The sequence below is a fragment of the Taudactylus pleione genome, unplaced genomic scaffold, assembly GCF_031769625.1.
Source record: "Taudactylus pleione unplaced genomic scaffold, aTauple2 ptg000333l, whole genome shotgun sequence".
NCBI classification, from domain to species: domain Eukaryota; kingdom Metazoa; phylum Chordata; class Amphibia; order Anura; family Myobatrachidae; genus Taudactylus; species Taudactylus pleione.
This window is the reverse complement of record NW_028284734.1, coordinates 7,135,001-7,154,385: the sequence shown is the minus strand read 5'-3', so window position 1 is coordinate 7,154,385 and position 19,385 is coordinate 7,135,001. Positions and strand designations below refer to the sequence as shown.

Here is a 19,385-nt window from a genome sequence, read left to right as displayed (position 1 = left end):
TGCTTGAAAACGGGGAGTGGAGATCCGTTCGCAGGCGTGCTTAAAGGTCAAAACGGGCGTTTTATGGGTGTGCATAATTAATATAGCAACGTCAATGACCACGTCACTTGTTTTTTTTTAACTCAGAACTGCTCGCAAAATAGCGGTTGAAAAAACCAACCACAAGAATAGCGAGCAGTTCATATCCTGTTCGATGTACTTGATTAATCTAATAAATAGCGGACATGACGTATGGTGCGAGCGGCCAGGGGGCGTTTTTAAGAAATAAAAGAGCGTATGTTTTGCTCGCTCGTTCAGACTTAGAGGTGTGAACAGACTGCAATGTGCGAACGGATCAATTGCATAGCCACCCCTTGTTTTTGAACGAACGCAAATAGCGAACGGCTCTGAATGAGGGCCATAATGTTATTCTCTTGAGGTTTTTTCTTTGCATCCTAATGTATCATTATTCACCAAGAAATTGCATTCATTGATGACATTTGTGGAAGAAGTTTAAGTTTAGATCATACATTTTATCCCATGATCTCGTACCTGTCGCCTAGACACAGAAAATGCGTGCTAAATTAGGCAATATTTTATATGTAGATACATGCATGCAAATAGGACCTGATTCGGAGTTGTATACTATGCCGATGTTTTTTGCAGTTGAGCCATGCACGTCGGAATGGGGGGCAAGGGGCCCCCTCCAAAACATTTGAAAGGAGCGGAGGCCGCAGATGGTCAGTGGCTGTACTTTATAGCACGACCCCTGCACCCCATGGTGGAGGTGTAATCTGCGGTCTTAAAGTTAAAACAGCGCACATTACACCACCTCCTTGTGAGGTACAGCCTATTGCTATAAAGCACACCCTGTGACGGTCTGTGGCCGCCGCTCAGGTAAGGGAGAGGAAGAAGGGGGGGGGCGGGCACCGGAACTATTTTTTTGCCCCCAACATAAAATCGTTCCGACGTCCCTGAGTTGAGCGATTATCGGCATTGCGCAAGCATCAAGGCACATTACCGTAGTGGATTGCATTGACCATTTACTTGAAATGTGATTGACTGTGTGCGTTTTGGGGGAGATAACGGGGAGTAATGCAAAAACAAACTGCAGTAAGCTGTGGCGTTCAGAAATAATTCATATTTCAATGAATAAAATATATTTAATAAAAAATGTTTAGCAAGTAAAAAAACTCCCGGTAGTACATATAGGTAACAAATGTGTGCAACATTAATAATGAGAAATTAACATAACAAATAGATGTGCATAATTTCTTCACATACAGCAAAGTTACACTATTGTTATTGAATGTGATATTTTGTAACAGTGAAACATAAAGCACACAAATAGCAGTGTCTCTTATTAATCCAGGAGCACAGTGTCAGCCTTTTCTTAATCTTTCATAGTAAGAACACCATTTGAAGGCATAAAATAGCATGTGTTCATATACTCCAATAAGTCTCTAATCTTCTGTCCGGTAGGGTTAGAAGTGTGGGGATAGTACTTCCACAAAATGAAGAAAAATCATGACATCCATTGTCCTCACTTATACTCTGTGTCCTTAAGTGTCACACCCGACGGGTTACTCGCGCTGCTGCACAGCGAAGGGCCAGCTGATCGTAGCTGGCAAGCAGGAAGCCGCAAAGGTAAACTGTAGTGAGGTAGGTCAGACGGGCCATCCAGATTAACCCACAGCACGCAACTTGATCCGGACGCAGGTGCATCCTGCTCTTGAGAAAGCCGTGGTTCACGGAGAAACGCGTTGAGGGTACAGGTGCCATTCCTGTTGCATTGTGCTTTACACCATTCCACTGTGTCCGGATCAAGCTTTGTGGGCCAAGCAAAATACAATTGAAATTTGTGTAATAGATACCATATTTTGTTTATACAATGTAAGCTTAGTAATTCTATTTGATTTAAATGGTTTAATATAACATGTTCTGAAAATGAACAAGAAGCTAACTTCAGCCTCGTGATGGCTGACTAATATATATGGTCACTTTAAGGAAGACTAAAGGTGGCCATACACAGCACGATGTAGGTGCTGTGTATGGGCACGATATCGTACCTGATATCGTGCTGCTCGCTCCCGCGGGATCGTACATTGCATCCCCAGATCTTCCCGCAGGTTCATATGATCTGGAATGCGATGTACGATCCCATTCAGATGGTGGAGGGGAAGCCGGCATATCGTGCGGTCAGCGGGGACCACGCCATTGTCAGCGGGGACAGCATGATCCGTCTGCCGACGGATCGGCAGTCTCCCTACACGGTGCAATGCACCATGTATGGCCACCATAACTCTAGATTTAATATGAACTTGCATGAGTCATAGTTTGACAGCTGCTCAGACTGAGGGCCTGATTCAGACACGCTCGCAAGCGGGTCGATGGTGGCCCAGTGCGCAGGCGCGTTGTGCGCACTGCGCGTGCCCTGGAGCGAGCGCAAAAAGCACTCGCTCCGGGACTCACTACAAAAGGGGCGGCTGTCGATGTTGATCGACAGCTCGCCCCATTTTGTAGGTGTGGCGGGGGGGTGGCTTCACAAACGGAGGCGTTCCCATGCGAACGCCTACCATTTGTGGGAGGCCCCACTGACCTCACCAGTGACGTCAGTGGGAGAGCTTCTGGCTCGATTTGAGCCAGAAGCTCTCTGGGGCTTGCGGCCACAAGACCCTACCACAAGGGACTCGTCGCAAGCCCGATGGTCTTGACCATCGCGACCATCATCATGGCCGCTCGCTATAGCTGTGGGTGGTCACCCACAGCTATGCGAGCGGCCAGTAGGCCTCTATAAAAAAACAGCGCCCGCCCTGATTCAGAGCGAGCGCTCACTTTTTGCGAGCCCCTCTGAATCAGGCCCTGAGTTTGAAAGGATACTTTTGTAGCTTTCACACAGGATTTTGGCAGACTGCCAATTTCCACTTGAGCCAGCCCCGGGACCTGTGTAATTTGAGTGTCCCCATTTTTTGGGATTGTGTGACACTGTGTGGCCCTGACAAAGTTCAAACCTAGGCAAAAACCTAATCCTGGTCAAATTTGGTGGAGTTGGGCCCAAAACTTTTGCCGTGCATAAAGTTCAGACATACAGACACACTTTCTCGCTTATTATATAGATAAATAGTGAAACTTCTTAATGTGAGAATGGATTATCGCAAAGCAAGTAACCTGCTGACCTACAGGTTTAGAAGGACCACCTAAAATTAGAAGATTCCAACATGAAAGCTATAACAGGAGAGATTGAGACCAGATCGAGTTGGCAAAATAAATCAGTGACTGCAAAATATTAGGCCACCTTTTCTATCATACCAGAGGATCTGCTCATTATCTGGCCGGGTTTAGAGAAAATATTAGCGGTACTATTAGAATCTATTAAATGGATACTTTTGTAATGTTTATATATGAACAAGGTATTTCAGAAATATTTGATGAACAACCAATTAGAAACTTTGGTATAATATAAAAGCAGAGCTTATACCATCATGCAAGCTAATAGTGTCACCCCTCTAAGACATTAAACAGGGTATTGGTTCTTTTAAATCCCTAGAGCAGAGCTAGAAAAAATTTTTTCTACAATCTAGGAGCCAGGATGAAAGAGTAGGAGCCAGACCACCGTTGTAAAAAAACCCCCAGTTAATAATTTACTAAATCAGCCCTGCCGTGCTGGGACTCTGGGAGCCGAGCTCCCAGTCCCCAGCATAGGGCTTTCAGCTCTGCAGCTTGGGACCATGCTACAGCTGTACCTTTATTCCCAGTAGCACTCAGCTGCTGTTCCCCTTCTTAGTGCTGGGGGTACAGGGAGCTGGCTCTCCCTGTCCCCCGGCATTCAGGCACCTAGCCCCTGCCTCACCGCACAGGGAGCCGGCTTGTCAGTCCTGCTGTGCTGGGACACTCGTGCCAGCAGCAGCAGCAGTTTCCTGCCGCCTTCCACGCAGGGGATTGGGGAAGCGGGCTCTCCCTTTCCCCCAGCATATGCACAACCGGCCCTGTGGACCTGGGGGAGCCAGGAGTGCAGAGCAGCTTCGTGCGCCTGGTTCCCATCCCCAGTGTGGCACTCAATTTGGCCGCCCTTTAATGCCTGGGCGCCGAGAACTAAGCTCCCGCTCCCCAGCAGCCGTCACACAGCCCCCTTCTGCATTGCTGCGCTGTAGAGCTGGGGGAGCCGGGAGATAGGCTCCCGGTCCCTAGCGTCAGCACACAGCACCACACAGGGAGCCGGCTAACCCAGTCCACCTGTGTACCACTTAGCCCTGCAGTCCGAGACACCACATGGTCCCCCATTGCCGTAGCCACTGGAGATAATGTGTGTTAACACTCCGTGCTGCCGTGGCCACAGAGGGGGCCTGGTCGCGGCAGCAATAAAACTTTTTTTTTGACGCACATAGCGCCCTTTAAATATGGTGTCGCCGCACGGGGGGTTAACCCTTCAGTGCCGCTCCCCCCCTTGGGCAAATCACCCCCCCCCCCTGTCCCCAGTGGCCACATCGCTACTTTCTGCAGCCACAATCCCCGGCCATGCATAGAACCTATTACCGGAGGTCTATGCAGCCGGGATGGAAGAGAAGCCGTGTCACCGCAGGCAGAGGAGTCAGCGCAGGAGTCGCTGTCAGCACATGCACTCCTGTGAAATGGCCGGCCCATGAATCTCCGCTGGGGCACTGCTTCCTCCAATCCTCCCTGAAAAATCTGGTCGGCAGGCAACAAAGTTTAGTCGCCATGGCGACCTGGCCCCCGGGATTTGTCTAGCCCTGGCCTAGAGTATGTCTTATTACGAGCTACCAATAGGAAGCTAAACAACAAATTGGTTGTTCGCACAAAAATTTGAGACCAGAAGATTTTCCAGGGAACAGTTGGTTTAGAATAAAAGCATGTTGGCAATTCCACAAACTAATACTTTGGGAGCAATTCAGTTGCTGGGATGTAGCTCCTGGGTTAAGTGCCCGTTATGATGCAGTCAGTTTCATAGCTCCAGGAAATTAGCCTGGGACCTATATACACATGTTGCTAATTGAATTGCTCCCATTACTTACTAAAAGAAAATAGTTCCGTAAATAAAAGAATCTGATGTGTTGGCAACCACACTATGTGTTTTTAACAGTTAATTTATATAGCACCAGCGTATTCCATTGCACTTTAAAATAGTCTTAAAACAAGACTGGATAATAACAGACAGACATAGAGGTAAAAGGGCTCTGCTCACAAGATTTAAATCTAGAGGGAAATAGCACTTATCCTTGTGTATCACAATGCCTATCTATTGCATATTGGTCCAGGCAGGTTGCAGGGGTTCTTCATGGGCTGTGTGATCCAGTCACTACTATTCGTTTAAACAATGATGATCAGTCTTGAGCAGAGATATCTCATGGCACTAAAGGATTCCATTCTCATGCCCTATTAATAAAGGAGCGGAAATATTGGCAGTCATGTGGTCCGTACAGATATTATTACATCAGACCAAGTAGGAGGCATTTTGTCCTGGATCTTCAAGGTATAGTTTATTTCATAGGAGAAAAAAAATGTCATGGTTCTTTCTCAGTGAAGTGCGCTCTGACCTTTAGCATTTCTACTTCAGGGTCCATAGGGTATCCACAGGATACCTTGGGGGTATAGGTGTGACGTCAGTCGCAGGGCACCAAAGAGTTAAGCTTTCAGCCTCCCAGGATGCACTAGGTCCCCCTCCTATACCCCGCCCCCGGGCCAAGGCACCTCAGTTTAGTTTGGTGCCCGGCCGGAGTCGGGTGCACCTGTTGGACGGGAGTGCTAAATTGGGAGGCGGACTTTCTAAGTCGCCAGGACGTTCATCCAGGGGAATGGTCCCTGCACCCGGACGTTTTTCAACTACTGGTGGACAGGTGGGGTCTTCCAGAAATCGACCTCATGGCGTCCCGGCACAACAACAAGTTGCCGGTGTACGGGTCTCGCACAAGAGACGAAGGGGCGTCTCTGGTGGATGCTCTGTCCGTCCGGTGGACGTTCAGGTTCGCATACCTGTTCCCTCCGGTCTCCCTTCTTCCACGGGTAATCCGGAAATTCAAACAGGAAGGAGGGACGCTCCTGTTGATAGCTCCCGCGTGGCCCAGACGGCACTGGTTCTCAGACCTTCAGGGTCTGTCCGTGGACAGTCCTCTGCGGTTGCCGCTACGACCGGACCTTCTGTCTCAGGGTCCTTGTCTTCACCCGGACCTGACTCGGCTGTCTTTGGCGGCGTGGCTGTTGAGACGGCCATGCTGAGGTCCTGGGGGTTTTCCAGCTCTGTGGTGCGTACCATGTTACGAGCTCGGAAACCGTCTTCCGCGAGGATATACCATCGCGTGTGGCATACGTTCTTCCAGTGGTGTCGACCGAGAGGTTATGCACCGCGGGAGTTTCGTCTGTCTCGGATTCTCGCCTTCCTGCAAGCGGGACTAGATCATGGGCTTCGCCTTGCTTCTTTGAAGGTACAGGTTTCGGCCCTATCTGTCTGGTTTCACCGTAGGATTGCTACAATCCCGGATGTGCGCACCTTTATGCAAGGTGTTCTCCGTATTCAGCTGCCCTTTGTTCCACCTGTGGCGCCTTGGGATTTGGCTGTGGTCCTGAGGGCTCTCCAAGGACCGCCGTTTGAACCACTGGGCTCAGTGGATATTAAATGGCTAACAGCTAAGACTGTTTTCCTTCTGGCCGTTGCTTCAGCCAGACGTGTTTCTGAGTTAGGGGCTCTTTCTTGTAGACCCCCTTTCTTGGTTTTTCATGGGAACAGGGCAGTGCTCCGCACTCGGCCCGAGTTTCTTCCCAAAGTTGTTTCCCAGTTTCATGTTAACGAGGAAATAGTTGTTCCGGCCTTTAACTCACCGGGTCTTTCCGTGGGTGAGGCCTCTTTGGATGTTGTGCGGGCCTTAAGGACTTATGTTGACCGCACTTCTTTGTTTAGGAAGTCGGACGCTTTGTTGTCCTCTATGGCTTCTGTAAAAAGGGTTGGCCTGCTTCAAAGCAAACTTTGGCAGCCTGGATCCGTATGGCTATTTCTGAAGCTTATCTTCATGAAGGCCTACCGGTCCCTCCTTCTCTGAAGGCTCATTCCACTAGGTCTGTGGGTCCTTCGTGGGCAGCTCGACGTGGTGCCTCGGCAGTTCAGATCTGCAAGGCTGCTACGTGGTCTTCTGTCCATACCTTCGTGAGGTATTACAGGTTTGACACCTTCGCCTCTCAGGATGCTTCCCTCGGGCGGCGGATTCTCCTTTCTGCACAGGAGCGTCCCCACCCTTAAAGGATACTGCTTTGGGACATCCCCAAGGTATCCTGTGGATACCCTATGGACCCTGAAGTAGAAAATATGAGATATGGTAAGAACTTACCCTTGTTATCTCTATTTCTATGAAGTCCATAGGGTTCCACAGGACTCCCGCCCTGTCGCACCTGTGCTGCAGATGGGCTTTGCTCTGGTCACCGGTTTTCCGTCTCCCTCTGGTGAGAATGTGATTCTTGTATGTGTCCAGATCTTTGTTCTCTCTCTTCCTTCTCCTCCTCCGGCCTATGGCTTGGTAACTAACTGAGGTGCCTTGGCCCGGGGGCGGGGTATAGGAGGGGGACCTAGTGCATCCTGGGAGGCTGAAAGCTTAACTCTTTGGTGCCCTGCGACTGACGTCACACCTATACCCCCAAGGTATCCTGTGGAACCCTATGGACTTCGTAGAAATAGAGATAACAAGGGTAAGTTCTTACCATATCTCATATTTTTTGGTAATGTTTTACAAAATTCTAGCCAGTTGGTGAACACAGTAAATCAGAAGTTATTTCTTTTATAAACAGTAGCAGATGGTTTTATTGCACGTCCTTCTTCTTTTGTAGTTGTGTGCTTTGATATCTTAAAGAGGTCATGTTGTAAGATAATTAGGTGCAGCTAAAAGCTGCCTTTTATATTATCATGCCTATTTTCGGTATCTATTAGGAGAAACATTTGGTGTTCTTAATACTTTAAAAAAAAATACCTTTTTTCAGTGCTGCTTTTGTTTTGCAAATGTTTAAGGTGTGTTTTTTTTTGTTTTTTTTTTCTTTCCCCTTTAACTCAGCTTTTGCTGGCTTCATGGCTTTAAATATCGCAATGTCAATTTGCTCTATCAAAATAGCTATTTTTAAAGCTGTGTGTCTGTAGTCCAGTCAGTCCATGGTCTAATGCTTAGATTTCAGGGTGGAAAAACACTGCAGTACTGACCACTTTTTTTTTTCCAGCCTTTTGCTTTTATACACTTTAGAGGGTGTGAAATGATGGATAGGTACATTGTGGTTTGAGATGAGCTTCCTTGTCCAGTAAATTTGCATTGGGTTTTTGAGGCCACAGAGCTTGATCTGTTGACCATTGTACTATTGTTGCTTAAGGTATACAGTACAATCTTTTTTTTTTTTACCATGTGCTATGGCTTGAGATGTTGACATCTTGAAATGTTTTATAGATGGACACCTTTTTATCAAGCTTTTTCTTTCATTCTCTACTTTCATAACTCATTTCCATTATTAAAATAAACAGGGCAGGAGATGAACAGGAAATGTCAATTTTGTGGGAATATTTTTTAAATAGAGTATATTTATTGATTTACTTTCTATGAAAAAAAACAAAACCGAAAGAAAGACACTTCTACGAGTCATATACTGACAGTATAAATACATGATACATGGCAAAATAGTGAGCAGGTCAAGGATTGGCGAGGAATATCAGCAGAAAATTCAACAGTGGTCAACTGTAGAAGAAACCGGCAATAAGATGCTCAATAGTTGATATAAAAAGGAGTAGTTTAAAGAACAAATTTAGTGGGCATTATTAGAGGACTGGTGGTGGATGGGGAGCTGCATATTTTATATCTGCATGCACAACAGAGCTTATACAAGGAGTCCAACCAAGGACCGTAGACATGCTCAAAGCTCCACAGTGTATTGCAACTAGTATTTGTTGTGGGTGAGAGTCTTATTCACCAGTGTGACCCGGACAGGTCCCTGAGGGGCCATCCAAGTAAACTTTCGCTAAAGCCAGGGCATTCAGTACATATTGTTTGAGAATCGTATTAAGTTGATTGTCATCGAAGATACCCAAAGGTCATACCATGTGATCTATAAGGGGAAGAGACACTCCTGTAAAGGAGATTGCCCGAGTTACTCTATCCCTGAAAACAAACCTGTTGTCGCAGCACAGGAGATGTCAAAGTGTATGAACTTCTTCCCCCAAATTTACATACAATTATTCATATTATTTGTTGGAATTGTAAAGACCTAGTGGTCTCTTGGGGATTGCTTAGCACCAACTCTCAATCGTCATCACTTAAGCGACCCATATCTGCCTCCCACTTAAGCCCAGACACCTAACCATCGGAGATGTGCGTTCATCAAGTAACTGTAGAAATGACCCCTGGTTGATACAATTTCTGTGCTAAGGTGAGAAGGATTTTAAAGTGGCATCCTAATAATTTGCCCTATTGAAACCACTCCCCAACGTTCCCAGGTCAAGTCCATCTCCTGGTTTCGCAGTTCCCTCGATTTTATACGTCCCCCATAAAGAAGTATCTGGGTCTAAATCTAAAGCAGAGTAGCCCAGAACTGTCCTTAGCAGGTGCCATATCTGCATACCCTATGAGACCAAATCTAAATTCATATCATGACCCCCAAAAAGGACCAGTATGGGAGAATGGCCCAAACCAGACTGGGCAACCAATAGTGAGGATAGATCATCGAGCTCCCCAACATGCATCAATTCTTGGAGATGTGCCAACTGTGATGCAAAATAGTAATTTTTAAAAACGAGGCAAGACTAAACCTCCAGAAGTGCGGGCCTTGTAAGAGTTTGCAATTTGATACGAGGGCGACAGTCCATCCAGAGTAGCGGAAGATATATAGCTGTCAAGTTGACTGACTATATGGCGAGGGAGTAAAATGGAAGGTGTACAAGACATATGACCACTTAGTTTGTAAAGTCATTTAAATAAGGTTCACCTTTCCTGTTAAATTCAGTGGCAGCCGATGCCAGGCATGAAACCTAGACTTCAGATATTTTAATTGCAGGGGACCGTTAAGTATCCAAAACAGGACATCGTTTCCCAGAGGAAAGGTTACTCTACACTGATCAAATGCTTTGGCAGCATTCTGTGGCCTCATCCTCATTGAAGCCTGGAGGTCGGAGAACAAGTGCCTCTAGTTGATAAAGATGTATTTCCCTGGCATGAAACCTGTCTGCTCTGGTTGGGCAACCAAGGTGATGACATGGCTTAGTCGAAGGGCAAGGTCTTTAGCCAGGATTTTCACAATGGTGAGCAGCAGAGAGATGGGGTGGTACGAGTCAGGGAGCAGATGATCCTTCCAATCATTCAGGAGCAGAGAGGCCTTCAGGGGACTCGCAGCGCCAGGCAGAGTAGATCACAGCAGCCTGCAAGCAACTCTGGAGAGAGGACCAGCATGCACACCTGGGAGTACAGTGACGGAAGGAGGACCCAGGTATTGAGCTGCAGAGGCAGAACATGTAGAGATTAGGAGCCTGTAAAGTTTTTGGTGTCCTTAGCAATTGATAAACTGCAATGTATGATATAGGATCTTTCTAAAGATGCTGTGTACCATGATGTGCATCTCTAGTAGTCCTAATCTCCCTGGTTTATACCCCTTTCACACTGCATAAAATAACCCGGGTTACTGCACATGAACGTGCAGCAACCAAGGTTACTGCGCAGGTGAAACAACCCGGATCGAGCGACCCGTCATTTCAACCTGGGTGACGAGCAGGGTTGAACACGAGTTCAACCCGATGTGAAGTGTGAACGGGCATAGGGAGAGCCGGCGCTTGGAGATGAGAATCTCCTAGCCCGGCTCGGCAGCGATGGCGGTGACGTCATCTGCCTGGCATTATTGCCGGGTCGGGCCACCAGTTTGAAAGGGGTCTTAGTTGGGTCGCACCCGGGATTGATGCGTGTACAAATCCCAGGTGCGACCCGCCAACAGCGATCTGAAAGGGGGTATAAGTTGCGTCAGTGAGATTTTATTTTTCACTCTTTTTAAATGTTTTAACATCCTGTAATTGGGGAATGTGTGTCATTGACACTTTACTGCAGTTATTCTGTTAGAATGTGTTGCTCTGCATCATAATGCAGGTGTTTGTGCCCACTGAAAGCAGCATTGTGATTATATAATTTGCTTGACAAAGTGATAGCCTGTTACATTCTACCATTGGCCACTAAACATTACATAACAAAAATAGACTTGAGCTATTGATCCTCAAGGGCTCTTAGATATAAAATTATGCTGACTCAAGTATTTCCATCATCTGCTTTATCCATCCGTGTAACTACTACACATTTGTCAAACCCATCAAGCAGATGGCATCCATCACTTTGTGGAAAGTCATGGGTGTATTATGAGGCTAATATGAATTCTTAATACAGCTCCTTGGCCATGGGGCTTACCGCATTATATGGGGCTTACTGTGTACTATTATCAGATGGCTTTGGGTGCATGTCCCAGGAGTGAAAAGCCAGAGGTGATTCCCCCAGTTAATTGAATTGGAAGTAGCGCATCCTAGGACATCTACAACATCGCTGATTTGCTTGAATAAAGTGTGATTGTTTAAATGACTCACGGGGCGATTCAATTATTATTTTTCTTTTTTAAGGCGTGATAATTAATGGGCGCCCAGTGTTGCAATTCAATTAATTATCACCCTCTTCGCCTCGGGTTTAGTCGTGTAAAACTGCTAAATCCATTTAAAGTTCTGTGTAACTGTGGTTAGCGCTCCCTAATTGAAGGTTTCTCACACATTTTTGCTTGCACCGTTCTGAGAAAATGCCGGCGGTTATCGCGCCCTGACGGAACAACAATAAATTGCTCTGTCGGGCGTCTTAGATAAAAAGCCGCCGGCAAAACAATTGTATTCCCTCCCACACAGTGAAAGTATCTTTATTCATAAATAAGTTGTGTGGCTTCATTCATTTTCTTTGGATATCCTTTAACATCTAGGGCCGAGGCTTCATATGACATTTTGTTTTTTTCTCCTGTTATATTCAGCGATGGCCAAAAGTTTTGTGAATGACACAAGTATTAGTTTTCACAAAGTTTGCTGCTTCAGTGTTTTTAGACCTTTTTGCCCGATGTGACTATGGTATACTGAAGTAAAATTACAAGGATTTCATAAGTGTCAAAGGCTTTTATTGACAATTACATTAAGTCTATGCAAAGAGACAATATTTGGAGTCTTGACCCCTGCAATTTGCCCTGGCATGTTGTCAATCAACTTCTGGGCCACATACTGACTGATGGCCGCCCATTCTTGTCTAATCAATGCTTGGAGTTTGTCAGAATTTGTGGGTTTTTGTTTGTCCACCCGGCTCTTGAGGATTGACCACAAGTTCTCAATGGGATTAAGGTCTGGGGAGTTTAAGTATGTGGCCCAGAAGTTGTGTGACAGCATGCCAGAATGAATTGCAGAGGTCTTGAAAAAGAAGGGTTAACACTGCAAATATTGACTCTCTGCATAAACTTAATGTAATTGTCAATAAAAGCCTTTGACACTTACGGAATGCTTGTAATTTTACTTCAGTATACCATCGTAAAACACTGAAGCAGCAAAGTTTGTGAAAACCAATACTTGTGTCATTCTCAAAACTTTTGGCCATGGCTGTACTGTCAATGGTAAAATCTTTAAAAAGGCAAGGGGGTTATAAAGCGACACCATGTCTCGGCTAATTGCTTTTAATGTGTATTTTAACTTGGTGAGAAACACATTTGTTGTTTTTGAACTTATTACATTTTTATTTTTTATTTTTTTTAGAACTTTAAAGCCAACTAGATTTTTTTGTTTTTGTTCTTTTCCATTATGTAACATGTAGTGAATTTATCTAGTGTTGGTCACATGGAAAGAAATTATATCCAGCTGTTGGGCACTTGGGCCAGTTAATATTTTCCTTTCATAAAATGATTAGTCTTTAAAGGGAGATGGAATCATATTTTAGTCCCTCTCTAATGTTAATGCAGAAACCTTAAGAACTCCTTTTTGTGTTTTTGACAAATGTAATATTATAATTCTTACCTTGACCCATTACATAACATTCTAAACCCCATGCCCCATACAGATTTTGTTGCTGATATTTCCAGCATATTAGGAACACAGTGAGAAATTTCATATGCATCAGTCCTAAGAATAAAAAAACAAAAACCAGTTTTGTAATTCAGTTCAGGTTAATGCAAAAACGAGAGCACAGTAGGTCATGTTAGAAATGATTATGCAGGCCTTGCAATACCACATATTCTGATATAACTAAACCTACCTTCTGTGAGTCACCTTTCTGGATTCCAGTTTTCCCAATTTATTTATTTTTTTCCCCTCTTCTACAAGATGCTGTCCCAATTCTGTCCAAAGAATACTATTGCAGAACAATACATTGTCATTTTGACTACGCCATGCTGCTGCCATCACCCTCAACTAGACTGCAATAATTAATCCATGCTGCGGTCACCCATACACTGTGATAATTGCCAGTTGCCACATGCAGTTATCGCTCATACTGAGAGATAATGAATCCATCCGGGTGTCATAGTTTATATGTATTCTACTACCTCATCACCTAAACTACTATTTGAGTCATACTTGCAGATATTTAATACTCTAAGGCACAGGTTCTCAAACTGTCCTCAGAATTTCAAACAGTGCATGTTTTCCAGGTCTCCTTTACAAAATCACAGGTGAAATAATTAGCTCCACATGTGGTTCTTTTAAAATGTCAGTGAGTGATGACTACACCTGTGCACCTGCTGGGTGACCTGGAAAACGTGACCTGTGTGGGGTCCAAAGGACCGAGTTTGAGAACCACTGCTCTAAGGTTTAAATTGTAGTCTAGATAAAATGCATATACATTTGCTTTTTACGAAGGCTTCAGAATTGGCCAGAGTAGTAAACTAGAAGAGTCGGAGTCGAAGGTTGGCGTACAGACTCAATAGACTGGTGTAAAACCAATAATGTGACTACCCCCTGACATTGAAACTAGCCGTAAGTTATGCTGGTCATGTTTTTCTCACATTATATCTGGCCACCTCCTCCCAAGTACATTGTTTTTTGTATTTTATTTATATGGTTTTATTAAATAGCAAATATTCTATTGCTGTTTCTGTCAGGATTTTTACATTGATGTAAACTTTCATGTATGTTGTAAGTGTAATATGCTCTATCGCAGTGTTTCTCAAGCTCTGTTCTCAGGACCCCACACAGTTCACACTTGTTCCTGGACCCCAGCAGGTGCACAGGTGTATTCATTAGTCACTGACACATTTTAAAAGTTCCACAGGTGGAGCTAAATATTTCACTTATGATTCTGCGAGGAGACCTGGAAAACATGCACTGTTTGGGGTCCTGAGGACCGAGTTTGAGAACCTGTGCTCTAATGTAAGCCACATGTCGCTCAATACCTAACCCCTTTCTCTTCCAGATGAGCCTACTCGTTCTTTGAGTGGACTGATCCTGAAAAATAATGTCAAAGCTCATTTTCACAACTTCCCCAATGGGGTGACTGACTTTATAAAGAGTGAATGTTTGAATAACATCGGTGACTCATCCCCACTAATTCGAGCAACAGTAGGTAAGTGGTTCCTTCAGAATTCCTTCGGTCTGTGGTTGGGCACAGCTACTAGTTTTCATTATAAAGTGGCCCATTCTTCCATGTGTATCCAGTACTGCTCTAAATACTTGTCTAAGCTAAGCCAGTTTGCCCTTGGGGTGCTCATCACAGGATAGCTTGTATGCCTTTAAAATTTGTCTTAAGCTGGCCACACATCTAAAGATTATCTGTCCAACCAGCCAACTTGTTGCTTGGTTGGAATGAAAATCTGGTAAGGTATAAAAGCAAATGACAATCAGCAATTTGCTCCCAAACGCCGGAAAATGGACAAAAACTGTTGTTTGAACAAATTGTTTAGATCAAACATTTAACAAACTAGTCTGACCGACCATTTTCATCTGTTTTCTGGCATTTAGGAGCAAATTGCTGATCATCAGTTACTTCCATATGTTACCAGATTTTCATTCCAACCAATCAACTAGTTGGCTGGTTGGACAGATAATCTTTAGATGTGTGGCCAGCTTTACTCCCATGTAAAATCATCCCTGACAACTCCTCCTTTTGCCAAGAATGTACACAGCAATTTCTTACAGGTTTGTGTTTTTGTATTCTTTAAAGCCATAGGGGTGGAATTCAATTAGCTGCGGTAATTTACCGCGGGCTGATTGATCCCCCGGAGCAATTCAATTAGCCCCAAAGTGCAGCACATATCGGGGATTTTTCACCACTGCACAAGCAGTGAAAAAAAAATCCCAGATAACTAAATGATTATCGAGTGGCTCAACCCTGTTAACACACGGATTCTTGAATTTTTCATGGATTCTGTGTTAACGCCCATTTACACGTCAATTTAACTGCCGTTAACAAAGGTATCTGGTGAAAATGGTTATCCCAATTGAATAGTGAGGCTACTTCCCTTTCTCACACCTTCCCTTAGTAATACCAAGGATAGTGTTCTTATAGCAAACGCCAACAATAGAAATCCTCTAGACTCAAACCTTCCTGACAAGTGAGCCTTAATTACAAATTAAATCCCAAACTGAAAAGGTGCATCCCAGTAATCCAAAGAATATTGCAAATAAGATGATCCTAGTGTGAAATATTGTCACACTCTACTAGAGGAAGGAAAAAGCCTATTTGCTTATATTACTAATTTACAAAGCTTGTAATGCACCACAAACTAAGAACAAGATGTGAGGACCGTCTTAAATTTACAAATGTCATTTTTAAATTGCTTTTAATTCATGCAGCTCAGAAAATCTTTGTAGAAATACAAAAGAACAACACTCTATAGGTGAGATGGCGCTGGTAATATTCAAAGCGAAATAATATACGTACACATCCAGTAGTTCGTTTCATATACTCAAACTTTTGGTGGATTCCACAATATTTATAGAGCTGTGTGGATTTTCTTTAAACTCCTCTTTTCTCTAGATTTCTCATGCGATGTGGGTACATGGAAAACAACACACAGGGGCAGATTCAATTAGCCCCGGGATTTACCCCGCGACTAATTACCGGCCCAAATTCGCGCGGCACGGGGAAAAGCTATTCAATTGAATAGCCTTTTTCCCGCACGGTAAAATCGGGACTCGTGCGCGGAAACACACTGATTCCGCATAAACAATGTGTTTTTTCCTCGCGCGCGAGGCCGATTTGACACGGATTTTACCTCGCACCTACATGAGGTGCGAGGTAAAGTCCGACAGTAGGGACTCTCACGCGGGGTCTCGGGGACTCCCGCGCAAAGAATCCCCGCTAATTGAATAGGTCCAGCGCGGCAATTAGCCTTAGGGTAAATTCCGCTGCTAATTGAATCTGCCCCATAGGAGGAGCTCATATTACATAAAGTAATAATTTAAATCAAATTTGCTTCTGCCATTAAAAAGATATCGTACCTCACTCATAATAAAAATGTGCCAGGTCAAGCATGTAAATGTATCTTTGTATCTCAAATGACACCCATCCGCTAGAAAGCAATGTATAAGAAATGTTCTCGATAGTCCACACGATAATCACCCCAAATGATATTATTTCTCCCACAATCGGGGCAAGAACCAAACACGCACCCTTACTTACATAAGGATATATAAAAATGTATCCATAAAGGTATCTTTAGCAGACAGCTTTGTAGATATTCATATAGACATCACAAATTTTTATAGTCAGAGTGAAATGATTGCGTACCATACTCACAGAGGAAACTGTTTGAACAAGCACTTCACGGCTTCTTTTGTGATAAATCTTCACTTGCTGGATTTTTCCATTTATTCCCAGTAACCCGAATCGGGGTGTAAAAATTTAATGGGAAATAAATCGGCTATAGTTGCTTTAGGCGTATTTAATCTAGGGGTGAGCGGGTTCAGTTTTACTCGGTTCTTATCGCCACTTTACCGCAAATTTGGCTCGATTTTATTCGCTATCCAAAACACATGTTCGGCGACAGCCAATAAAAAGATCCGGGTAAAACCGAGTAAAACCGAACCCGCTCACCCCTAATTTAATCCAACAAAAATAAAATTACAACGTAAAAACAGCAGTGTTAAAACCAGGTCAGTCTATAAGGGTAATCATATACAATAGTAATGTTCAGCTTCTAGCAAAGTTACAGGGTCCAGACCTTTCTTTGCTGGCATGCAAAATCATACAGCGTTCCAAAATAAACCTGTCCCGGTGTATAACACGAATAGACAAACCCTTAACCAACGCTTTTTGATTTCTATATAAATCTTTTTCCTAACTACACTTCCCTAAATACCACTCCTTAATTGTTTAATTTTGTGGCGTAAATTAGATCCTGTTCTCTATCCTAGGATTGCATGTCCATTCCGTCAGGTTCAATGCTCCCCCTATTATAAATCCATGTTTCTCCCCTTGTATTTGTATGCAGAACATCTTTGTAGTCTGTGCTTGGTTTGTATTCTTGACACTTGTATTGATGTCCACAATTCAATAATATTTTTTTCGTGTACATTAATGGAGCATACACACGGTCAGATTTGTCAGGTAAACGATTTTACCAAAGTTTTGAACGATTTTTGACCATTAAAATGAATGGAATCGTCCAAGTCTGACTGCAAACACATCAGATGTCAGATATCGTTATCTGACAAACGGGAACGCGCATCGTTCATCGTCCATCGATCAGGCATGTCAGATATGTCAGATTTTCCTTCAGATATGAACGACCGAATGATTTTTAAATCGTTATCGTTCAGATCTGAAGGAAAAATCTGACCGTGTTTATGCACCATTACTGTATATCAACAGTCTCTCATTAGTCCACTTAGACTGAAATCTCACTTTCTAACTTTCAATCGCTTCATGCAAATCTTTCGTCCTCAGGAATCCTGATCACAACAATTGCTTCGAAAGGAGAATTACAGAATTGGCCTGAGCTCCTGCCAAAGTTGTGTGGTCTATTGGACTCGGAGGATTACAACACCTGTGAAGTAAGAATTATTGGATTGAAGCTTGTTTGATCAGAAGTATTTTTCGAAACATTTATACGTTTTCTAAGCATCTAATGGGTACATCATGTTGCTCTATTGTCATCTGACCATATACACTCAGAGTATTTTGCTGTATGCTTTTAGGGATCATTCTGTCAATACACATGTTTGTATTTAAAAGAGAATTATGATTTTTATTAATAACCTCCCTCAGCAAGCTGGTATGTGGGGACAGAGTTGTGTTTTGTTGTACACACTGATTGCCCCTTATAGCTCTGAAGCTTCCAATCTGCCTTCATTGGAATTCAACTTTGTGGTTGTCCGGAAAGGTGACATTAAAGTGCTGGTGGGGGTGTGAACTCAGTAGCCAAAAATTGTAATAGAAGGAATGAGGGTTAATAAAACTATTTTTAGGGTGTAATTAGTTTTCTTTGTCTGCAGTGTCTTCCTGTCCACATGCATGGTAACTTGCCATGTATTGTTTCTCACCCAAGTCCTTCAGTCCTATCAGTATTGTTCTTGATAAGTTCAGACGTTTGGATGCATTTAAGTGGTTTGAGACACTGGCCCTGATTCAGAGCTGGACGCTCTGACCAGAGCGCTCGCTCTGAATCAGGGCCCACCTCCATAAATATGGAGCGTCCTCCTGGACGCTCGTATAGCTGTGGGTCACCACCCACAGCATATACGAGTGTGCAGGATGATGGTCGCGATGGTCTTGACCATCGCGACCATCGGCACTGCGAGCAGAAGCCTGCGGTTGAGTTTCTCAACCGCAAGGCCAGGAGTGATTTTGGCTCTATCAGAGCCAAAATCACTCCCACTGACATCACTAGTGATGTCAGTGGGGCCGGCTTCTGACGGTAGGCGTTCCCTTGGGAACGCCTCCGTCTGGCAGGCACGCCCACCAAAGGGGGCGTGCTGTCAATCAACATCGACAGCACGCCCACTTTGATCAGACTCTACGAGCGAAGGAAAGTCCTTCGCTCGTCGCGTCTCGCGCATGCGCACCACGGAGCTCCCTCCGTCGTGCGCATGTGCAGTGCAGACCATCGACCCACTTGCGAGCGGACAGCCGCTCGCGAGTGGGTCTGAATCAGGCCCACTGTTTGTGGGTCCTTCTGTGCTTTCGGGTTGTGGTGTGTGGTTTTTGTATTTTTATTTTTTTTTGATAATACTAGCAGAATAGATATTTCTTTTCTCCCAGTCAATTAGCCAATCTAGAAATGTATGGCTGACATTTCATCATAAAGTGCATTTGGTTTATTCAGTTTCTATAATTGCTGATTTTGAAGAAACGCTGTTAGACTTTGTTAAAGATCTGAACTATAACGATTGTAAAAATCGTTCATATCTTTGACATGTCGGGCAAGCATCGACCAACGATGCGCGTTCCCGC

At 44.2% G+C, this 19,385-nt stretch overlaps 1 protein-coding gene across 2 annotated transcripts in view; it reads left to right on the top strand.

Annotated features, from left to right (window-relative positions):
• Window positions 1–19,385, top strand: part of TNPO1 (transportin 1) — a 100,958-nt gene that overhangs the window by 28,594 nt on the left and 52,979 nt on the right. For both annotated transcript variants that reach the window (XM_088443762.1, XM_088443763.1), the window contains exons 3-4: window positions 14,406–14,555; window positions 17,880–17,986. In XM_088443762.1, the coding sequence (XP_088299888.1) occupies window positions 14,406–14,555; window positions 17,880–17,986 (257 nt within the window). The remainder of the gene's footprint in view (window positions 1–14,405; window positions 14,556–17,879; window positions 17,987–19,385) is intronic.